The 24,405-nt window shown below is 42.3% G+C and overlaps 1 protein-coding gene across 1 annotated transcript; it reads right to left on the reverse strand.

The window, feature by feature from the left end:
• Positions 1-1,323: 1,323 nt before the first annotated feature.
• On the reverse strand, positions 1,324-23,125 carry nrtn (neurturin). Its single transcript, XM_029706805.1, has 3 exons — positions 21,880-23,125; positions 7,027-7,276; positions 1,324-1,821 (listed from the first exon to the last, which is right to left on the reverse strand). The coding sequence occupies exons 2-3, from the start codon at positions 7,247-7,249 to the stop codon at positions 1,403-1,405; spliced, it is 642 nt and encodes a 213-aa protein (XP_029562665.1). The 5' UTR covers positions 7,250-7,276; positions 21,880-23,125; the 3' UTR covers positions 1,324-1,402.
• Between the last annotated feature and the right edge of the window lie 1,280 nt (positions 23,126-24,405).

The following is a 24,405-nucleotide window of genomic DNA, read 5'->3' on the forward strand; positions in this document are numbered from 1 at the left end:
ATGTAGTGACTAAAAATAGCTGTTAGCGCTGCAGAGTGGCTTGCATTTCTCTATTTTGTACTCAGTGCTTTTGGCCAAGTCAGTTATAAAGGAGGTAAGTGGATTAGGGTAGTCTATTATGGGATTTTCACAAATGGTATGGATTTGTGGAGGCTAATTCAGGGTAAGACTGAAGCACAATCCCTCTCGCAGTCACGTTTACGATGCAGCAGTCACCCAGTTAATGTACCACTCTGCCTAGATGATCAAACAAGACTGCATTACTCCACCATCTAGGCTGTATTTGATGAGTTTATAGGGATCTTGCTGTAGAAGGATAGGGATTTCTGATAGCATGTTGTTTTTCTGTTGGATTTCTATTTTCCGGGAAAAGGCTTACACAGACACAGACATTCCATTTAATTAACAAGCTGCTGTCATTAAGATTAAATCACCCATACAGGCTCCACTTAGAATGCATGCGACAAGCATATGGCCATTTTACCCTGCAACTTCTTATGCCAACACAAGTCATTAGTGTATTTACTACTACTAAAATATCTTATTTCAGTCTGTTTCTAGTGATGAATACAGAGCAAGCAGCTGAAGAACATTTAAGGGTTCTTTTATATTGGGTGTTGTTTTCCATTATCGTTCGACGTAAATGAGGTAGATTTTCATGGTTACCGATAAAGGCTGGAGATGTCATTATTTAGTTCATTACCTGTGATGTGAAGGAATGACATATAAGATATTGTGCGAAGCCTGCTATGCGTGTTTCTCCAAGCCGATCGTCTTTCCTAGTCCACTGTACTGTTGTTGCTGCTCCATTGGACTTGCCTTAGTGATATCTCATGCCTTATTAATGGTGCAGATCAAGACGTTGTGGAGAAGCCTACTGTGGAAGCTTCATATTGCATTCGCTAGCTTATTCTAGTATTTTCCATGAACACACTCCTACAAACTCATTTCTGGAAAAAAAAAAAATGTACCAGGCCTCTTACAAGTGTGGTATCAGACCAGACTGACAATAGAGCATGCACTAGTTATACCTCAGCTGGTATTTTGTACATACGTAGGTAATGGAGCCATTGCTCCATAGTCCACAATCAAGCAGCAAATCATTGCAGTTACTGTTATTGCCCCATGATAACACATAGGTCATGTAATATATTATCCTCACCACCGACAGAGAAGTATCCCATGAAAGGCAAGGAAAGCAAAACAGACGTTTGCTGATGTCTTTTAAAAACGAACACAAAATGAACAGTTTTAAATAGTAGTAGTTTATATGTCCGTATTCCCTGGCATTGTACTGTAGGGATCGATTCTTGTGTACTCCTGTTTTTGATTTTGTAGCAGTAGTTGTTGCGTTTCCCATGTTCGACACAGTGTCTGGGAAATCAAAATGGCTATAGAGGCGTTATACACAGCCACAGGCCAGAGCAGAAAAGTTGTGGAGCGTCTTGTATCTGTTATTGTTGTCCAGGAAGGAAATGTCATCGTACTCCTTGGGCCGGCAGCAGGGGCTCTTCTCCCTCTTCGAGATGCCTTTCCTCGTCCATTTCTTCAGTATGACGTCGTAGTTGCGTCGGCTAGCTTTACAGTTCCCGCTGCAGTACCTGAAGAGCAGCGTTTCATCACTGTGGTAGCCCAGACCCAGCTCACTGACAGTCACTTCCACCTCCCGCAGGGAACATGGCTTCGATGCTTTCTTAGCCCGTTTAGTCCTTTTGCTCTGCCTGGCCTCCTGCCTGGCCTCCTGCCGTGCCTTCTTCTCCACCAGAGTCCCGATCATCTGCTTCAGCTCCCCCTCTGTGAAGCTCTGGAACATGTGCATGACTGCAGAGAAGAGAAGAAGAGATGGTGTTAGGCTAGAGGAAGATACAACCATTAGAAACGTCCAATCAATCTGTTGTATATACAGCATGGCCTGTGATACAATGAAGAGCTTCGAATGTCTGTGAGACCCCAGCCTCAACCATTGGCAGTTTGGAAAATAGAAAGATAAAAGATCCATACGGTTGTTGGTACAGGTTTTCAAATACTAGTAATGTGACAGGGTAAAAGGCTTTGAAAACAGCTGCTTCACCTGTACCTGTGAAATGTACTGGAACATGCAAGTAACTTCCAAAATAAAGGAAACACCAACATAAAGTGTCTTAATAGGGCGTTGGGCCGCCACAAGCCACCAGAAGCACCAGAACAGCTTCAATGTGCCTTGGCATAGATTCTACAAGTGACGGGAACTCTATTGGAGGGATGCGTCACCATTCTTACACAATAAATTCCATAATTTGGTGTTTTGTTGATGGTGGTGGAAAACGCTGTCTCAGGCTCTGCTCCAGAATCTCCCATAAGTGTTCCATTGGGTTGAGGTCTGGTGACTGACGCACACACACACACACACACACACACACACACACACACACACACACACACACACACACACCATTTAAACCCCCTATGCTCCTTTGAGACCCCTCTTTCAAAGTCACTGAGATATGTTCTTTTATCCGTGGTAGCCAAAATAATGAGCAACTGGGCATTTTTACAGTGAGGGATAAAGTATTTGATCCCCTGCTGATTTTGTATGTTTGCCCACTGACAAAGAAATGATCAGTCTATAATTTTAATGGTAGGTTTATTTGAACAGTGAGAGACAGAATAACAACAAAAAAATCCAGAAAAATGTTATAAATTGATTTGCATTTTAATGAGGGAAATAAGTATTTGACCCCCTCTCAATCAGAAAGATATCTGGCTCCCAGGTGTCTTTTATACAGGTAACGAGCTGAGATTTGGAGCACACTCTTAAAGGGAGTGCTCCTAATCTTAGCTTGTTACCTGTATAAAAGACACCTGTCCACAGAAGCAATCAATCAATCAGATTCCAAACCCTCAACCATGGCCAAGACCAAAGAGCTCTCCAAGGATGTCAGGGACAAGATTGTAGACCTACACAAGGCTGGAATGGGCAACAAGACCATCGCCAAGCAGGTTGGTGAGAAGGTGACAACAGTTGGTGCGATTATTCGCAAATGGAAGAAACACAAAAGAACTGTCAATCTCCCTCGGCCTGGGGCTCCATGCAAGATCTCACCTCGTGGAGTTGCAGTGATCATGAGAACGGTGAGGAATCAGCCCAGAACGACACGGGAGGATCTTGTCAATGATCTCCAGGCAGCTGGGACCATAGTCACCAAGAAAACAATTGGTAACACACTACGCCGTGAAGGACTGAAATCCTGCAGCGCCCGCAAGGTCCCCCTGCTGAAGAAAGCACATATACATGCTCATCTGAAGTTTGCCAATGAACATCTGAATGATTCAGAGAACAACTGGGTGAAAGTGTTGTGGTCAGATGAGACCAAAATGGAGCTCTTTGGCATCAACTCAACTCGCCGTGTTTGGAGGAGGAGGAATGCTGCCTATGACCCCAAGAACACCATCCCCACCGTCAAACATGGAGGTGGAAACATTATGCTTTGGGGGTGTTTTTCTGCTAAGGGGACAGGACAACTTCACTGCATCAAAGGGACGATGGACGGGGCCATGTACCGTCAAATCTTGGGTGAGAACCTCCTTCCCTCAGCCAGGGCATTGAAAATGGGTCGTGGATGGATATTCCAGCATGACAATGACCCAAACCACACGGCCAAGGCAACAAAGGTGTGGCTGAAGAAGAAGCACATTAAGGTCCTGGAGTGGCCTAGCCAGTCTCCAGACCTTAATCCCATAGAAAATCTGTGGAGGGAGCTGAAGGTTCGAGTTGCCAAAGTCAGCCTCAAAACCTTAATGACTTGGAGAAGATCTGCAAAGAGGAGTGGGACAAAATCCCTCCTGAGATTTGTGCAAACCTGGTGGCCAACTACAAGAAACGTCTGACCTCTGTGATTGCCAACAAGGGTTTTCCCACCAAGTACTAAGTCATGTTTTGCAGAGGGGTCAAATACTTATTTCCCTCATTAAAATGCAAATCAATTTATAACATTTTTGACATGCGTTTTTCTGGATTTTTTTGTTGTTATTCTGTCTCTCACTGTTCAAATAAACTTACCATTAAAATTATTTTATAGACTGATCATTTCTTTGTCAGTGGGCAAACGTACAAAATCAGCAGGGGATCAAATACTTTTTTCCCTCACTGTACATGACCCTAAGCATGATGGGATGTTTAAATTGCTTAATTAACTCAGGACCCACACCTGTGTGGAAGCACCTGCTTTCAATATACAATACTTTGTATCCCTCATTTACTCAAGTGTTTCCTTTATTTTGGCAGTTGCAGTACCTGTATAATGCTAGCTTCAGACATCCCTTCCTTCCCTCAGTTTGTAGAGATGAATTGCAAACGATTGAAACATGTTCATCCTTTCCACTTGCACGGATCATTGGCTTGGGGAACAATAAGTTCTCTAAAATCAGTCTATCTATCATCAATGACAGGTGTGTCTAACTAAGTGATTTCTTTCAAAACCTGATAGTCCAAGGACTTTTTCATAGTGGACATAGTATTTCTCATGGAGGACATGCACACATACATTGGGAGTGACATGGGCCTTTTCCAATGTTAACACGTTGTCAGTTGTGCAAATATTGAGCACCAGTACAGCTGCTAGCTATATACTTGACAGAGAAAATCATATTTTCTGCAGAGTCCATAGAAATGGAATACCCCTTTCAGACCATGGCAATTTGGCTGGTACACCGGTGGCTTTGTTGAACTATATTTGCCAAGTTTACACACGTTAAATATAAGCACATTTAACACATTAGGAGTCAATGAAACTTGTTCCCCAGATGTGTAGGAGTGGAGTGAGATGTACGTTGGGCATTGAAACGTATCCAGTGCATTTGGACACCTGATCCAGAACCTCATGCCAGAGGGATTACCAAATACCAAAACATATGCATATCAATTAAAAGGGCCGATCTGCAGTTCAAACAATAACAAAGCGTTCAGCCTCCTCTGTTTTGGTAAAGAGCTGAGGGATGGGGCAGGAGAAATGTAACCACTTTCCAATTCATAGACAGAGATATGGATGCAAGGACTGACCATCCATGAGATCAAGATGTTTTGCAGCTATACAGTATTTCTTTGAAATGACATTGTTTACAAACATTGGATAAAAATAGGCTTATATTTGGGGTTCAACAGTTTTTATTTAACCAGGTAAATTGACTGACAACACATTGTAATTTACAGCAACAACCTGCAGAATAGTTACAGGGGAGATTAATGTGCCAATTGGAAGCTGGGGACGATTAGGTGGCCATGATGGTATGAGACACAGATTGGATATTTAGCCAGGACCCCAGAGTTAACACCCCTACTCTTACAATAAGTGCCACGGGATCTTCAGAGAGTCAGGACACCTTTTTAACATCCCATCTGAAAGACAGCACCCTACACAGGGCAATGTCCCCAATCACTGCCCTAGGACGTTTTATTTTAGACCTGAGGAAAGGGTCCCTCCTACCGGCCCTTCAACATCACTTCCAGCAGCGTCTGATCTCCCATCCAGGAGTGACCGTGCTTAGCTTCAGAAGCACGCCAGCGGTGGGATGCAGGGTGGTATGCTGCTGGCTAAGGTCATGAGGCATTTCCAAGTTATATTATTTAAGAATCAATGGGTATATATACCATTCATTTAAAAGTCCAAAAATGTATTTAGTAATCACAGATTACCCCTTTAAAGATACTTTCAGGTATTTCCTTCACAAGAGGTTCAGATATCATGAAAAACAATGCTTTTCTGTCTGACAATTCTGTTCTACTTTGCCCCTTAGGGTCACCGTACTGTTCTCCAGTTAGATAGAGCTGTAATTAACTGTTCATTCTATCCCCTCCAGGACACAACATTTACTTAAAAGGCTCAGGATCTTTTTCAGCGCCAGGGGGCATGTTAAATCCTGAACCCTATAAACTCAGACACTTGAAAGACATGGACAGTAATAGCCCTGTATTAGCCTGGCTCACTGACTGACACTCTGTAATCAATGGTGTTCTTGAAGCAATAACACTTCGCTGTTCTCTGCATTCACAAACGAAATTGAAAAAGGCCTTCCCAAAGTGAAGGGTTGGAAATTTGGTCATTTGTTTTGTGTGAAGATCTCCCCATGCCCCGGCAGTAGCATCACAGATGAGGTAATTAAGCTAGCTGATTTTACGCTTGACCTGGCCTTAAATCTCTATTGGATAATCTGAATAATGGTCTGAGAGTCCAGGCCAGAAAAAGGACACTGGATAGAAAGTTTCGGTCTGGTAAAAATGACTCTAGAGAAATTCCCCTCAGTCACGCTCAGTTTCGCAGCCAACTTCCTATTTGTTTGAAGATTTGAATGACATCAGCGGATGATTGATAACGAGAACCCACAGTAATGTACAGCCCAAAGCCAAAGGGACAGTGTGTACATTTTGTCTTTACACCAGCCAGGTGGCTCTTCAACCACATGGCCAGGGATGTCAACTCTCTAGCCTCCACTAACCCACTTAGTGGAACTATCTGAAACTCTTCTTATCCCCATCCTAACGGACATACCCCGAGACCATCACTGACATTTTACGTCGCTGAATTTTTTATGTCACATTTTCTCATGAATACTGCATACCCTCTAAAACCATATCAGGACGTTACAGCTGTTTTATCACCCTCAAAGTGCAAATGCTCCTGGGATTTTGAGATGACGCTCCAGACCTTAATGGAGTTATCTGTTCTCTGGACGTCACATTTGATTTGATTACCCTGTCTGTCTGTAAGCTGCGGTTGGCTGCTATGCTGTCATGCTCTGTCAGTAGATGTACCGTGGCTTTGTCTGTAAAGGAACACTAATGGTGACCCTCAGACTGGCTGAGAATTATCCAATTTACTGTTGACACCAACACATGGGTGTCAAAGCATACATTCTCTTGACTGGTCTCTACCACATTCTCTTCACAGACCAATGACATCAGAGCTTTAGCAAAGGTCAATCAGAATATCCAAACCAATCAGAACATCTGGACCAAAATAGTTGGTGACTGAAAATAACGATTTTGCTTACATTCTGTCAAAATGTTGCCAATGCCTTCCGTCGACCGCGCTTTGCGATGATGGCCGCCGATCAGGGAGGAAGAGGAGTTGGAGGACGAGGACGTCCGCGACGAAGACGTGTGCCAGGAGGGGATGTGATGCGGTGGCGTGGGAACCATGGTTCGAGTGAGGAAGAGGGACAGTGCTGCTCCACAGAGAGTCAAGGCGATGGCGGCGCACTTCCATAACTTCATCTTAGAATAAGTAGGAGCATTGACACTCTGAAAGACAAGGAAGCACAAGGAAAGAAGTTAAGAGGAATGTTTTCAATGCAACACCGAACATCATAAAATCACAGAACTTCATGCAATTGATGACATATTACAGTATGTTTCACAGTCCCACTGCCATAAACAGTGGAACGAGCCTCTCATTATTAGTGGCCTTCATTTCAACAGATCTCATTCTCAAAACGTTATCTGAAGTATTTTTGCCTTCAACAACATACGTTGTCCCTCTGCTGAGGCTCTTTTAGAGGTGTGGATTGTTAACCTGTTGGGGATAGGGGGCAGTATTTGCACTCCCGGATAAAAAACGTACCCGATTTAATCTGGTTACTACTCCTGCCCAGTAACTAGAATATGCATATAATTATTGGCTTTGGATAGAAACCACCCTAAAGTTTCTAAAACTGTTTGAATGGTGTCTGTGAGTATAACAGAACTCATATGGCAGGCAAAAACCTGAGAAGATTCCTTACAGGAAGTGGCCTGTCTGACCATTTCTTGCCCTCCTTGATCATCTCTAACAAAAACAAGGGATCTCTGGTATGACGTGACACTTCCTACGGCTCCCATAGGCTCTCAGAACCCGGGAAAAAGCTGAATGACGTAATTCCATCCCCAGGCTGAAACACACTAGCGCGTTTGGCAAGTGCTCTATCAGAAAGCCATCAGACTGAGGCTCGTGCATGAGGGGATCCCATGCTTTTACTTTCGCTCTCTTTGTAATAAAAAACGATTTCCCGGTCGGAATATTATCGCTTTTTTACGAGAAAAATTGCATAAAAATTGATTTTAAACAGCGGTTGACATGCTTCGAAGTACGGTAATGGAATATTTAGAATTTTTTTGTCACGAAATGCGTCGTGCTCGTCACCCTTATTTACCCTTTCGGATAGTGTCTTGAACGCACGAACAAAACGCTGTTATTTGGATATAACAATGGATTATTTGGGACCAAACCAACATTTGTTATTAAAGTAGAAGTCCTGGGAGTGCATTCTGATGAAGAACAGCAAAGGTAATAACATTTTTCTTATAGTAAATCTGACTTTGGTGAGTGCTAAACTTGCTGGGTGTCTAAATAGCTAGCCCTGTGATGCTGGGCTATCTACTTAGAATATTGCAAAATGTGCTTTCACTGAAAAGCTATTTTAAAATCGGACATATCGAGTGCATAGAGGAGTTCTGTATCTATAATTCTTAAAATAATTGTTATGTTTTTTGTGAACGTTTATCGTGAGTAATTTAGTAAATTCACCGGAAGTGTTCGGTGGGAATGCTAGTCACATGCTAGTCACCTGCTAATGTAAAAAGCTGGTTTTTGATATAAATATGAACTTGATTGAACAGACATGCATGTATTGTATAACATAATGTCCTAAGATTGTCTGATGAAGATCATCAAAGGTTAGTGCTGCATTTAGCTGTGGTTTGGGTTTATGTGACATTATATGCTAGCTTGAAAAATGGGTGTCTGATTATTTCTGGCTGGGTACTCTGCTGACATAATCTAATGTTTTGCTTTCGTTGTAAAGCCTTTTTGAAATCGGACAGTGTGGTTAGATTAACGAGAGTCTTGTCTTTAAAATGGTGTAAAATAGTCATATGTTTGAGAAATTGAAGTTTCTAAGGTATTTGAATAACGCGCCACGGGATTCAACTGGCTGTTGAGTAGCCCAGAGAGGTTAAGTGTGGTTCGCTAAGTGTGGTTTTGCCCAGATAAAATAGGTATTTCAATGCCGGCAACCCATGCAAGAGGTCCCCGATCACCTTTATTTTTTGTTTGTATCTTTCAGTTAATCAAAAGTGAACAGGGAATTGCAGTCAGCATACAACTCTGTGAGGAAGGTTGCACAAGCTGTATGCTGACTGATGGGATACCATTGTGAGTCTATTATGAGCATGGATCGGATACTCCTTTGGCATCATGTCAAGTCCCAGATGAAAAGTCTATTACCACAGTAGCCTCCAAAAGTATCTCATTCCACCAAGATTTATCTTGTTCCAGTTGTAGTCTCCATTTCGCAGGACAGAGACTTGTCGGGTATGTCTGTGTTTGAATAGGCAGCTTTGAATGTACAGTCGTTCTCATGTAAGCCAGCCTTACATCAGTTTACAGAAGATACTTCTCGCCGTCACAAGAAAGACGTAAATATGTAACCTTGAAACCCCGGCCAAAGAAGAAAATTACGCAATTGTTCCTTGAAAGATCTGAGCGATAATGAATTTCCACGATCTTCTAGTTGGCTTTGCTTGAGGGATTGGCTGCGTAGAAATGGTTAAAACTGAACTATGCAGCAAGAGATTTTGTTTTCATTATTTATCTCTCAAGAGTGTTTTATTGGCTTCACAGTTTGATTTAGGCTCACAATGTTGTGGTATCTCTCAGTGATGCCTCTGTGTGTAAGCAATTCTTGTCTCACAACCATAAATTATGTTCTGCGGTAACTATCCTGAAAGCTCCTTTAAGTGTTTGGTGTTGTGTTGCATGCTTCCATACTGTGATTTGTCTGCATTGAATTATAACCCATTTGGCTTTAGAACATTAGCCATTCTTTTTTTTTGCACAACTACAGAAAGCATTTGAAAACCCTTCGACCCTACTGTTCACAGTAGGAGGGTTCTCAAATTCTTTCTGTTGTTGTGCAAAAAATATTATGACTAATATTCTAGAAGCTTCTGCTAATCAATACCATCACATGTCAATCTTAGCATTCATTTTCATAACTGGAATCTTTACACTAATTGTCAGTGTAGACAAAAGGAGTGATAGTCCTTGTTCCTAAATAGGGAAAAATCCTCTTCCACTAATGTTCCAGACTTCAAAGCCCCTTGTCCCCACAAGGTCAAATGATATTTCTAGGGGGGTTAGGGTTAAGGTTAGAATTAGTGTTAGGGTTAGAATTAGGTTTAGGTTTAGGAGCTAGAGTTAATTTTAGGGTTAAGGTTAGGAGCTAGGGTTAGGTTTAGGGTTAGGTTTTTGAGTTTGGGTTAGGATAGGTGTTAGGGAAAATCGGATTTTGAATGGGACTGAATTGTGTGTCCCTACAAGGTGTGTGTGTGTTGTTGTTTGTGGGCTCGAGCACCTGTGTGTGTGTGTAAGTGCTTTTTCATCCAAATGCATGTGAGACTTGGCGGGGTGCAAAACATTTCTCCAGATCAGGAAATGGTGAACTGACAGTGGCTGAGGACATATCCAGACCAGCTCTGTCAAAGTGTTTTGCAAGACTGGGGGTGAGTGCTTTGGCCTCTGTAGGGGCTTCGTCAGGGTCTGTCTTTCTGGTCTTCTCTGTAGTGTGGCACGCTAGGAGTGAAAACGTGCTTGGAGAAATGAAAAGAATGCAGGCCTCCTGTCAATACGCGCTGGTTATTTGCCTTTTAGTCAGAGACACTACCCACTGGGACCTGCGAATGTCTTTGAAACATCACTAATGGTTTACTGCCTTGTCAACAGAAGCCTCCTGTTGTGGAGTGTTTTTGTTGTTTGAGTCAGGTACTACCAGTCCCATAAATGTGCCCCATCGTCTCCTCAGGATTAAAGGCCGTCGCATACTATCCAGTTGAAACGTGTGGCGCCGTTTCGCGCATATATTGTGACGACATTCTGTGCGTTATTCGTTCGTTTTGGTGTTAGGCAGGGTTTTTTTGGGCTGTTCGTGCGCACACAAAAAAATGTATGCGAGTGTGCGAGCACAGTCATTTGCTTACGTCTAGCCGAGTTCTGCTAGGAGCAAACAGAATCTAGTCTGCAGTCGCCTTTACAAAGCACGTTATAAAGGATTACTGACTATATGTAGGGCACTGTAGTGCCAGTTTGGTACTCATAGAAAACATTCAAACAACACAAACACAAAAAGGCATTCAAACAACACGAACTGTTCCTATTCATTTTCATCCATACCACACTACTATATTGTAGGCCCTTACTATGCTAATTCAAAATACAATGGTCTTAACTACTCTGTATTACCTTCCTGAATAGTATACCCATTTGAGCGGTAGGCATGTTAATTTCCAGCAGAAACATGCCTTAAGGTTTAACACCAAATGAATTGCATTAATTTCTTATTACATGAAATTGTAGCTACAGATTCCTTTTCAAGTCGCTCATTTGCTTGTGTGTCTCTGTACAGCCTGACACACAGTAAAAGGTGTGGTAAAGCTAAATATTTCCTCTGGTATCTCTGTACAACAGAAGCATTACCTCCATATTGTGGTTGACTTACAGGCCTCAATGGGAGAAAGGGTCTTAATCCAGACCAGTAGTGGTGCGTGGGTCAAATTAGTGGGGAAGCCAAGCCAGAAAAAAAATCAATTTTACAACCTATGTGATAATTGTGTTGCTTGCTCTATAACCAGCTAGTTCTTATGCCTTGCCACCGTCATATATAGGCCTAAGGTTAAAACAATAAGAAGACACAGTGGCAGAATAAATTCAACCACACCTTTGTTTCATCATAAAACCAGAGAACAACATCTCTCCGATGAAGTCCACAAAGTATTTTGCATGTAACAAACAGTTACATGACCTACAGCATGGTCAAGGAAGTTAATGTTTCTGACATTTACGGACTACTATACAAATAACAATTTAGTCCAATCAATGTAAGCTAAATATGATGTGGCTGTCCATGGTTCTGATTTCTCTCTCTCTTTGTGTGTGTGTGTGTGTGTGTGCGTGCGTGCGCAAGTAGAAAAAACATGTTGACTCACCCTACTTGTAAAGAAACGCCAATGCCATCCTCCTGTCTTTCATGTTGACGAACCGGTCTATGACTGTCATACAGTACACACTTTTATGTTTTGTTGTCCTAGACTACCTGGCTAAAATGCTAGCTCGCTAGCCTGACTTCCTTTCATGTGCAACGTTAGCTAGCCTTCTTCAACATTAGGCTTCTACAACTAGCTACATATTGAACTTCCATCCTCTCAGGCCAGGGGCACAATGTCTGAATTTATGGTTGGATCCAGAATCGCCCTTGTAAGCATTGGCCAGTACGGAAAATTAAGTAAAACTACAAGTCCAAATCTCTATCTCCATCCATGGCTAATTTAGAAAAGAGACACTTTTAGCTAGCTAGCTATCCACCAGAGAACAACGAGATGCAACAATCAAGTTGTTTCTGTCAATGACGTATTGCACTTGATGGGATGTGATTGGAGGGAAGCCAACGCCAAACTTTTTTTCTTCGCCAGTACCTTTCACAGTTGAGCTCACCCATTTTAGTGCAACGCTGATTGGCTATTATTTTATATTTTTTTTATCAAGGGAGGCCAAATGCTCGCTGGCTTCCCTTGCATTCAATGCTACCGGCGGCAACAATGTCCTAAGCTTTATGACCAGACAGCATCATATCGATTGCCTACACATACAGAGACGCGCTCGTTCACTCGCTTGGATGCTATCTCCGGTGAGATACATTCAACCTCTTGCGAATTGAAAGAGAATTATGAAACACAGAGAGACTAAATCATTTTTTCTCTTTTCTTGGTCATTTTTTGGGGGTAACCTGGCTTCTCTTGGTATCCATGAATAAACACCAGTGATCCAGACACTGAATCATATCAGCTTTTGTGCAGTTTAAGTGGTGTACAGATGTATGATCTTAATTCGATCACCCTTTTGCAGGAGAACATACCTGCAATGCAGGAAATGTAAAACTTGTAGTGTATTTGATGTTTAAAAAGGCTTCTGAAGTTTGTAATTTCCACAATTTCAGACTTGATTTTCCCTTAAAAAAATGTATCAACCCATAAAAAAATGGCCTGTTAATTATAATCCATATAATAATTCACATTTCCTGTTGCTGCATACCACTGCTGGCTTGCATCTGAAGCTAAGCAGGGTTGTTCCTGGTTGGTCTCTGGATGGGAGACCAGATGCTGCTGGAAGTGGTAATGGCAGAAGTCCGTAGGAGGCGCTCTTTCCTCCAGTCTAAAACAAATATCCCAATGCCCCAGGGCAGGGATTGGGGACATTGTCCTGTGTAGGGTGCTGTCGTTTGGATGGGACTTTAAATGGGGTTCCTGACTCTCTATAGTCACTAAAGATCCCATGGCACTTCTTGTAAGAGTAGGGGTGTTAACCCTGGTGTTCTGGCTAAATTCCCAATCTGGCCCTCATACCATTACCACCTAATCATCCCCAGCTTCTAATTGGCTCATTCATCTCCACTGTAACTATTCCCCAGGTTGTTTATGTAAATGAAAATGTGTTCTCAGTCAATTTACCTGATCATATTTTTTATTTTATTTTCCTTCTGTAGCAAACTGGCTCCCCATTGTGCTTTGCAAAGTGTGATGTCATCTTGGCCCTCAGAGTCTATTTTTACCTAATGTCTTTCTTGACCTCCAATGGTCTATCAGATCCAGCATGGGGCTTCTTTTGTGTCTTCTCTGTTCTGTCTCTCTATCTCCTGACTCCACAGGACTGTTTTAATCCCTCATTCACTCTTCAATGGAGATTAGCCAGAGTAGAGAATTTCCTCAGGTAATATTCTCAGACTTTTGCATTCATTACAGTGGAGTGTGCCGGCCTCTGTGAAAGATGACTTTTTAAAGGTTGGATGTCTTTGTCATGTAAGTAACTTTTTATATCTGCAAATTGTGCATAAACTTCAGCTGTGTGTGTGTGTGTGTGTGTGTGTGTGGGGGGGGGGGTTATACAGTATGTGTGCATGGATTTTTGTTTATGTTCAGTCTCTTATCATGCATTTTTTATCTGAGCTCTTCATCAACTAGCCTAAACGAAAATGCATTCTTTTCTCATGATGCTCATTTGTATATCATTTGGAAAACAACTAGGATAATAATTCATAGACCACTTATCCAAGAACAGTACACCCTCTTCCTTCACAAGAAGACAATTCAATTCACATAGGACATTTTGGGAAAGAAGTTGTAAATTGAAATGTCAGGTTTTATACATATCTATTCCAAACCCTACAGGAAATGAAATCAATTAACTTTATGAGTATTTATAGAATAATTCTAAACAAAGTCAAATAAACCAAATTGTTCTTATTCCTATAGTCAAGTAGGTCCTTCACATTTGGTAAAGATCCACAATGTAGTTCCAAGGCCACTCTTCCTCTGTAGGCGTTCTCAGGCCTCAACAACAATAGAGAGACGAATTCAGCCCATCTGTCTGTCTTGTTTTGTGTTTACATGCTGTAATCACTTGAGTAAAAATACATGGAGACGTGATAAAGTGGGGTCTTTCAGTAACCAATAAACAAGTGCAAGAGGGGGAAGTAAATCACTAATGGGAGTTGTCCATACATGCAACTTTACATCATCAACTCAACTCTACAATGATCTCTCACAACAACAAAAAAACTATTCAGAATTTATATTCAGAAAGATTACCTTATATTTGAATTCTAGGACATTGATGAGCACGTGCCATGCTCTTGGTAGAGATAAAAACACAATCTGCTGTTTAGCACTTTACAAATCGGGATTAATTCTGTTGAGTTGGATCACTGTGAATGTGAACGCTGTTTGGGTTTACTACTAGACTCTATGCCATGGATCAATTGCAGTATTATAAGAAAATGTATAAAAAGTAGGAACATTCCAAGTGCTACAAGAGAATCAAATGTACATCCACAGTGAGGTCCATAAGCTTTGGTCATTTAAGGGTTAAGTGTTTGGAGGAGGTGGAGACATGTGCTGTATAAAGGTACCTCAGGTGCAGTCCATTACTTGACACACAAAGTTCAAGTTTTACAGCAATGTCAATGGCTGCAATCCTCTACAGAAGCACAATCACTTAGATCAAAGGTACCTCCGTAACCAACCGTCCTGAGAAAGGCACCAAAACGCAAGCCAAAAAGACTCAAACTCGACCCACTACACGAGAACATCACAGCAGGAGCAAGGAAAAGTGATACAGTACCTACATTTTCTCTTCCCAAGCAGAGGAGAAGGCTTGGGCTGAATTCCTAATGGTCTACTGTACGGTCAGATGTCTTCAAGGCTAAACGGCACGGCAGCAGCCAGGGAGGACTATAGAGAGCAGCATGGCTCCTAAGATCAGGCGTGGATTAGCGCTGCTAATGCCTCCCAGTTTATCTCCATCACGTGGGCCGCGATTTACCCAGCCTGGCTGGAGGGAGTCACCGCCTGGAGGTGTGGGGATGGCCGTGGGGGGGTAATCTGTTTACCACCACCATGAGCCTCATCTGCAGGATTCAGAGAGCACTCCACTACACATGCTGAAGGAGTCAATAACTGTAGTATGGTCCTCCATTGGGATGGTCAGACTCAGGATGACACACACACACACTCACAACAATCTCTAAAACCCCACGTCCTCGCTTTGACACGGGTAAGGATAACTGGTTTCCATTACGTAAGATACTATTAATGCAATTCAGTCCCCGCATTATATCTACCCATTGGTGCTTCTGCCAGAGAACAGAGAGGGTTAAAGGTACTTTGTCAGTATTAGAGGGGGCAGATCCAGACTGCTTTGAGGCATGTCGAAAGAGGACTAGATGGAGGGCACTGACCACAGTTCCCATTATGTGTGGTGCAGATCAGGGGAAATACCAGTAGGCTCCCCAGGGTGGTGTCCCTCATCCCAGAGGTCAACTGTCTTGTGGGGTCAGGTTGGGGTTATGTGAAGGACACCAGCTAAATAAATGAACCTCTGGTTGGTTTAGTTCACAATGTGGAGGCTCCTCAGAGGAGGAAGGGTAGGACCAGAATTTCAGAAAAATAGATAAAACGATACTAAATATATTCACAGGTCACCAAATAACTGATTAAAACACAATGTTTTGCAATGAAGGTCAACAGAAGCCTACCCCCAAAGGGTAGCACCATTGTGTAGCCGGAGGACAGCTATTTTCTATCCTCCTCTGGGTACATTGACTTCAATACAAAACCTAGGAGGCTCATGGTTCTCACCCCCTTCTATAGACTTGCACAGTAATTATGACGACTTCTGGAGGACATCCTCCAAACTATCAGAGCTCTTGAAGTATGAACTGACATGTTGTCCATCCAATCAAAGGATCAGATAATTAATATAGTACTGAAAGCATAAGCAACAGCTAGCTAGCACTGCAGTGTATAAAATGTGGTGAGTAGTTGACTCAATGAGAGAGAGACAGTAGTTGAACAGTTTTAAAATTGAAGAGAAGAGAGAGAGAGAGCTAGCTATATTTTGTTGTATTTTATTTCTTCTCAGTTTACCTTTCACTTACTTAGCTAATGCAGCTGATTTAGTCTACTCAACAAGCTGACTCAGAGAGGAATGTTATTTATTTTAGCTAGCTGTCTAAGGCTATCCAACACGGAAACTCTTCCAAGTCAAGATACGCTTTCGGTTTTATTCATTTAATGGAACCCAGGCCCGCTGGTGTAACTGCTAAACTGCTTACTTTACACTGTACTGCGTGATTGGACACATGGATTGAATTGTGGGTTTACTAACGCGTTAGTTCTAGTTTGTTGACTATAAAGTTAATATGGTGACAACGATGTAGACTGTGTAGCGGTTTGCGGTTATGGTATGAAGGTTTGGCTTGGAGAGGTTTTTGCGCCTGCTGACAGACAGTTGTTGTGTTGTGCACTGAAGTCCACAAGCGAAGGGAAAAGGTGAGAGAAGGAGAGCGCATAGATGTGAGAAGGAATTATACATTTAAAATTTAAGTCATTTAGCAGACGCTCTTATACAACAAGCAAAGTGATGATGATGTAAATGGCTGCTATGAAAGTGAACTGTGTGTGAGGGGATCAGGGGTGTATTCATTCCGCCGATTCTGTTGCAAAACGTTTCTTAAACGAAAGCAAGCGGAACAAAACGGGGAGGACCTACCTGAATTTGTCCGATAGAAACTCTAATTTTGGACTAATGAATACACCCCAGATCAGCTAGATGCAGGCAAGAGTGTGTAAGGTAGTATTGAATGTGTCACTGTCTGTCACCTTGATTACTCCAATTTGTCTCTAGACCTGTGCACCTACGTTATAAAAATGTTTATGCTAGGTTGTAGCAACCTCATGATGGGTATAGGGCAAATTGTAGCATCATGTAGTGGCCTAAACCTATTGATGTTACATTGAGCTGAGTGAATGTAATCTGAATGACAGTCATCCAATACGCTGTAATAGAAATAAAGCAATGCTAATAAATAAAATAAATCGGCCTCCCTAATCTTGAACGGCACCAACCACCACTGGTTTACATTGATTAGATAACATCTTCATGGAGAAACCTCTGTTACTGTGCCATACTGTGGTTGGAATGGTTGTATCAATAACACTATCAGTTTACTTCCATTCATGATTTTACAATTAGGCAATGTAACATTGTCATTGATGCTGGAGCTGGAGGCTGATTTTGTTGTTCATCATGACCACCAGATGTTTTATGTAACCTGAGATTCAAAGACATACATTTAAAAAAAAATTAAATGTAACCTTTATTTAACTAGGCTGAAGTGTTTTGTTGATGAGCAGGGGTGACTTCTGCGCTGAAACCAATAGATACCAGTTAGTCTGTGGTCTCATTGTGATGACCTCACAAATGAGATGTGGCCTACACCCCATTTACATTTTAGTCATTGAACAGACGCTCTTATCCAGAGCGACTTACAGTAGTGAATGCAAACATTTCATACATTTTTTCCCCCGTACTGGTCCCCCATGGGAATTGAACCCACAACCCTGGTGTTGCAAACACCATGCTCTACCAACTGAGCCACACGGGCCATCATGGGGTGCAGAGGGTGTACTCCTGACTCACTCAAACACTCACTCCTCTGGGCTACCCTACATGCTGGCTCAGGGTTCTGAATCTCTTGGAGAGTTCAAGCGTGACTAATACCTACCATATCACAACACAAATAAAAATGACAAAAAGTTTGGCTTCTAACAGAGTAATAATTTTCAGATGCAGTCTCCCAAGTGGAGGTGAAAGATCAGGGGATATAGGCAGTAAATATCGTTCATTTTCCCCTTTACACAATACATGGCCTTAGGAATGATGCCAACTCTGTATTACATTTTTTGATAGTTTTTTTTCTCTCAATGCTATTCACGTTGTAGGTGTGGCTGCGCTGTCGTAACACATTCAGACATTTTCCTTAAGCACTCAGTGATAGTTTTGTTTCTCTGACTAGCAGATATGCTGGGGGAATTGCCATTCTCACAGTATTGTTGTATTATGATGTAGTTTATTGTGTTTTAACGCCTTGTCATTTTGTTTTCTCTTTCAGCAAAGCAGTAGCAGGCAAGTTGTAAACATACGAAGCATGGCCAATTTGCTCAAGTCAAAAACTATTCAAAAACTAAGTCAACAACCATTGCCATCTCAAGTATTGTTAAGACTATATTAATATTCTTTATTTTCCTTTTAGTGATTGGTGTGTAAAGTGTGTAGAATATACACTGGCAACATTTATTTAAACTATTGTATTTTCTAATACTGTAAAAATATCTCCCACTCAGCTAAAGCAACAGCTACAGTCTCTAATCATATTTTATCTTACTACTGCAGCAATATTAAAACAATCCAAACGGAACAATCTGTACTGTGTTGATATACCAATGCACATCCTAATCTGCACCAATGCAATACACCAATTAATATCTCCATCTGAAATGTCTTCAGACACGTATTACATTTCAGAGAACGTGGCCATTCAAGATGGCATGCAGGTTGAAAGTGAAGGGGTGGATTCAAGGACATGTTGTTATCCCAATGTTCAACCTGTCTAGAAAAACTGATCAATAAACTGTTCAATCTACCATAAGGGCCAGGGGTCTGAAATCCCAATGTTCAACCTGTCTAGAAAAACTGATCAATAAACTGTTCAATCTACCATAAGGGCCAGGGGTCTGAATCGCTTGGTTAGTTCAAGTTCTCATCTCCAGCTCTACTACCTCTGTCTCCTCCCACCCTCGACCCTCTACCAACGCAACCTCGGCTTCTCTCCTGCTTCCTAGAAGTCACTCGGGGAGGTATTTCATTAATACCTCCCTGGTGTTGAGGAAATACCATCTCCAACTGCACTCAAGACGTGTCATCAGCCCCCTTCTAAAGAAGCCCAACCTGGACCCGGAAGTTCTGGCCAATTATAGGGTACAGGTGGATCCGTGAACACCTGTAGTTGGCACCCCTCTCCAGGTCCAGCACTCGCCCATAACCCACCTCACCATTGCAGTCCAGAACATCCCTCTCTCATCTTCAATCTCCAATCTGAGTGTTAACTCCTCTGTGACCTTCGATGATCCCTTCAGACAGCTGTGCAAAGCATAATTCTGTCACATCAAAAACATTGCCAAACTCCGTCCCACTCTTACTCAGTCTGATGTAGATAAGCTCATCCGTGCATTTGGCTCCTCAAGGCTGGACTATTGCAAAGCACTCTATTCAGGATCCCTGGCAGGAAGCTCTAGAAGCTCCAGTACATTAAAAACAATGCTGCCAGGATCCCGATGAGCGTGAGTAAGCCTGAACACATAACCACCATTCTGGAATCTCTGCTCTGGCTCCGCGTCTCACTCAGAATCAAATTCAAAACCCTCTTGCTGACATTCCAGTGAATCCATCCTTACCTCAAAGACCTGCTGCTATCCCATAACCCCACCCACAACGTCCAGTGGAGCGATAGCCTTCTCTTCAACGTTTCCAGGACCAAGCTGGAATGCACCACAGCCTCTTGGAGCTTTTTAAAAATGGCCTAAAAAACATCAACTTTAGGAAGGCCTTCTGGTAGTTATAGCTGTGCTCCTTGTTGTCCTTGTCCCTTGAGACTCACCTGTGTTCTTTATGTGAGTGTCCCTGTCTAGTTATATCCATTCTCTTGTCTACGTCTTTTGTTTTTATTTATTTGAATGCATTTACTGTAGCACTTTGAAATTGGTTTTCAATGAAAAGCGCGTTATAAATTCGATGTATTATTATAATTATTATCAAGGCAACGCTTCCATGCTGTAAAGGCAGTACTGTAAACACTATAGGTATTTTATTCCCCTTAGTGCCCTACATGAATGGCACCATAAGTCATACCATCTTGAAAGGCACAAGAGACAGTACGCTGTTTTCATCTGAAATGGAAGAGAAAGGCCTATGAGTTGGAGACTATTACTAAAATAAACTCAGCCTGAAGCCGTGACCTTGAATCAACGTCAATAGTTTTTAGATTTGTTTGTCTTAGCAGTAGATCGAGGCTACTAAAATTTACTCCACTTACGGCTGGTGTATTTGTCTGTTTATGTATGGTGCCCATTTAGGCCTATACTATAGCCTATATGCCTGATACATTAGTAGGCTAAGCTTCCAAACCATGTATGTTGTTTAGTTAGTTTTGGTCAAGACTTGTAAATGATATGATATTGCATGGTATAACATATGATATACAATACCAGAGTATTTGGAAGTATGGTTAGGACTAGAGTCATATCTCAAAAAGAGTGATCAGCTATTGCAGGAGCTTCTGCCTTCGCCACAGGCGTGGAAAAGATGGAAAAGCGTTTATTTTCTCTGCAAATTATATCACAGCTGGAAGAAACATTTGAGAGACACAAGTGAACGGGCTCATATCTGCTCCGTCTCTAACAAACAAATCAATAAATCTATAAGCTCAACTGGTCCTAAACATGAATGAGCAAAGATACTACCAAAGTATTACGTAGAATGTAATGTCGGCAATGTCTTTTATGTAATCTGGTAAGCATGGGCTTGACTATTCCCTGTCGGTTTCGCACGGGTGGATTTCAGCTATGTTAGTGCACTTCCTACAGAATGTAGGTTTCCCTCTTCCTCAACATAGTGTTGCAAAATGTGTTTGAGACAGGGGGGCACTCATTTCCCATTTACTTATTATTGGGTTACTCCAATATGACCAGATTCAAGTGCTTCTAACCCAGACATGAACTAAAAACAAAAGTCCTTCACATGCCTCCCCCGTTACTTCGCATGACGTTCATAATGTGTAAACAGTGGAGGCTGCCTAATAATAATGGCCGGAAACAGAGTAAATGGAATGGCATCAACCACATGTTTGATGTATTTGATACCATTCCACTCATTCCACTCCAGCCATTAACACGAGCCCGTCCTCCCCAATTAAGGTGCCACGAACCTCCTGTGGTTGTAATACATTCAGCTTTATGCTCATGTGTCAATCGTATGTCAATCGTTGTTGATCTGACCATGTTGTCCTCACAGACTGTCGCCTCAGAATCTCTCCCTAAGCAGCTAACTACTAATACAAGTGAGATTTCAGTTCCTTGACTTTCACAATGTTGACTTAAAGTATCTTTTTGAGGTTGAATTAAGTTTTATAAGGGTTGCCCTTTCCAATTGTTCTCTGGGACAGAAAATACAGCCAGCAGAGTTGTTTGGCGATTTACTTTATGATATTATTATGTTGGTCAGACATGTACAGGTCTGCTAAGCATGACACTACCAAACCAATTTTGAAACTGTAGCACTAACAATAGCTTCTGGGACAGTGATTTGGATATAGCCACTTAGCACCTTACGTAGTTCTGTTGGTCCAAGCACTTAACAGTGATTACCGTCCTCCCACCTAAGCCCCAAGCTTAATCAGACAAAAGAGGATACCGCATGTCCTTACCTATCGCCCGGCTTATCCAGACTCGTCTGCGTGTCTAACTCTTCGCTTGACCTCCGCTTAGGCGAGGCAGAGTAGAGGAGAGAGTCGTAGCAGCTCTCCCTTCAGCCCAGTGGTCAGGCAGTCCAACTCGCTGGTCAGAGTCAGAGAGTAGCGGGGCTGGCCCTCAGGACTACCAGGCTGCTGCTGCTGTGTCTGGGCATCTGCTGAAGACTGTCATCACACATCCAAAGGCTCCGCTGGTGGAGGAAGAAGCCCAGAATCCCCATAGTTTTACCTCCAGGTGCTCAGAGTGTCTTAGTAAAGCCAAGGTGTTAGGTCAGATAGTCTTGTAAAGGTATAAAATACAATGCCTGTAGTGTAGAGTTGTTTCCTCCAGATGACTCTTCCCCTTTCACACACAGCCAGACTGTCAGGTGTGCTGAAGGAGACCTGACAGACTCTCCGAGAGAGAACCAGCCCTGGAAATCCAGCACCTCTTATGGTAATAAATAATCAGTCCACAGCTCCCATACACCAACACTGTGTTTCAAAGAAAAGAAAATGTGGAAAACAACATCAATTCTCTAGAAAATCTCCTGCAGTGCGTTGTTAAGTAAACATAATGTTATTTATGCAGGACTGAAATATGGTCAAATCTCATGAGAGTACTTTTTAAACTCCAAGATCCAGATGAGTTCAGTCTGTCCATTTCCCTATGTTTAGATTATAGCACAACAATCTGTGAACAATATGAGATGTTCCAGGCCAGCTTGACTGAGCTGTTCACCCCACAGATATCTTCAACACTGCGGAAAAGTGAGGGGAAAGAGGATCATAATTGATTCATGATACGCTCTTACAGACCTCTTAATGTCAGTTTAGGTTTTCCAGTAACCCGCCAAAGTTTTCCATTCATTTAAAACATCAATAAAGGTTGAAACAAATATATCAATGTGCGTCATGAAAGGTGTATCCTCCTTTGGGTCCTTGCGAGTTAATTCCAGCTCCGTCCTCACTCACAGACAGCGAGAGAGAGAGAATAACTCCAGCGTTGTTCTTAGTTACACAAGAGAGACGTTGTGAATCTCGGTGCTCCAGTGATGGAAACTTCAGAGATACTGAGTGTCAGAGATACTGAGTGTCCCGACTAAGTGGGAGCCCCGCTGACTGTAAGTGTGGCAGCTGCTACCTGTCAATCACAGAGAGAGAGAGAAACAGGCAGACGCTGAAGCAATGTTCCTCCTGGAAAAGTTCAAAGTATCCTCTTTTGTTGATGTACAGTGTAATGTAGTAGTACTCTCCTGCTTGGCTCGAGCTTGCTCCTATCAGAGCACCCAGCTTTAGACTGTTTAGAGGGATGGGAGCGCAGGATGGACAGAGGGGGGAGCTAAGTGCAAGAAGCGGGGTGAGGGATTGAATGGCCTCATCACTATTTTGACCCCCCTCAGCCTCCTCCTTTCCTCCCCTCCCATTCCAGACATAAATACAAACGCGCATGCAGGCACACCCACACACATTCACACACGCTAGCTCCACCTCTCCAGAGCTCAGGCCAGTGGCAGACTCGAGTCAAATCAAACGATGCTGGCTTGGAATATCTCTGGACTGCAGTTGGTGTGTGTGTGTGTGTGTGTGTGTGTGTGTGTGTGTGTGTGTGTGTGTGTGTGTGTGTGTGTGTGTGTGTGTGTGTGTGTGTGTGTGTGTGTGTGTGTGTGTTTCACAGTCTGCACCCACCTTCTGCACCAAGGAAAAATATGGACGGACAGACAGACAGACAGACAGACAGACAGACAGACAGACAGACAGACAGACAGACAGACAGAAAATACAACCACACGTGGATAATATATTTAAAATCATTGAGGATGACACAAAACAGTTTGACAACTTTTTTCTATTGTGGTCTTCTTAAATAAATGGTTCAAAAAGTAACAAACTTGACATAACAGACCTAGCCTACCAGACATACTTGGGTTACACACACACTGCATTCGGAAAGTATTCAGACCCCTTCCCTTTTTCCACATTTTGTTGCGTTACAGCCTTATTCTAAAATTGATACAATAATTTTTTCCCTCATCAATCTACACACAATACCCCATAATGACAACTGCGAAAATTTTCTGCAAATGTATTAAAAATGAAAAAAATGGAATACCTTATTTACAGAAGTATTCAGACCCTTTGCTATGAGACTCGAAATTGAGCTCAGGTGGATCCTGTTTCCATTGATCATCCTTTAGATGTTTCTACAACTTCATTGGAGTCCACCTGTGGTAAATTTAATTAATTGGACATGATTTGGAAAAGTACACACCTGTCTATATAAGGTCCCACAGTTGACAGTGCATGTCAGAGCAAAAACCAAGCCATAAGGTCGAAGGAATTGTCTGTAGAGCTCCGAGACAGGATTGTGTTGAGGCACAGATCTGGAGAAGGGTACCAAAAAATGTCTGCAGCATTGAAGGTCCCCAAGAACACAGTGGCCTCCATCATTCTTAAATGGAAGAAGTTTGCAACCACCTAGACTCTTCCTAGAGCTGGCTG

The sequence above is a fragment of the Salmo trutta genome, chromosome 22 (genome assembly GCF_901001165.1).
Source record: "Salmo trutta chromosome 22, fSalTru1.1, whole genome shotgun sequence".
NCBI classification, from domain to species: domain Eukaryota; kingdom Metazoa; phylum Chordata; class Actinopteri; order Salmoniformes; family Salmonidae; genus Salmo; species Salmo trutta.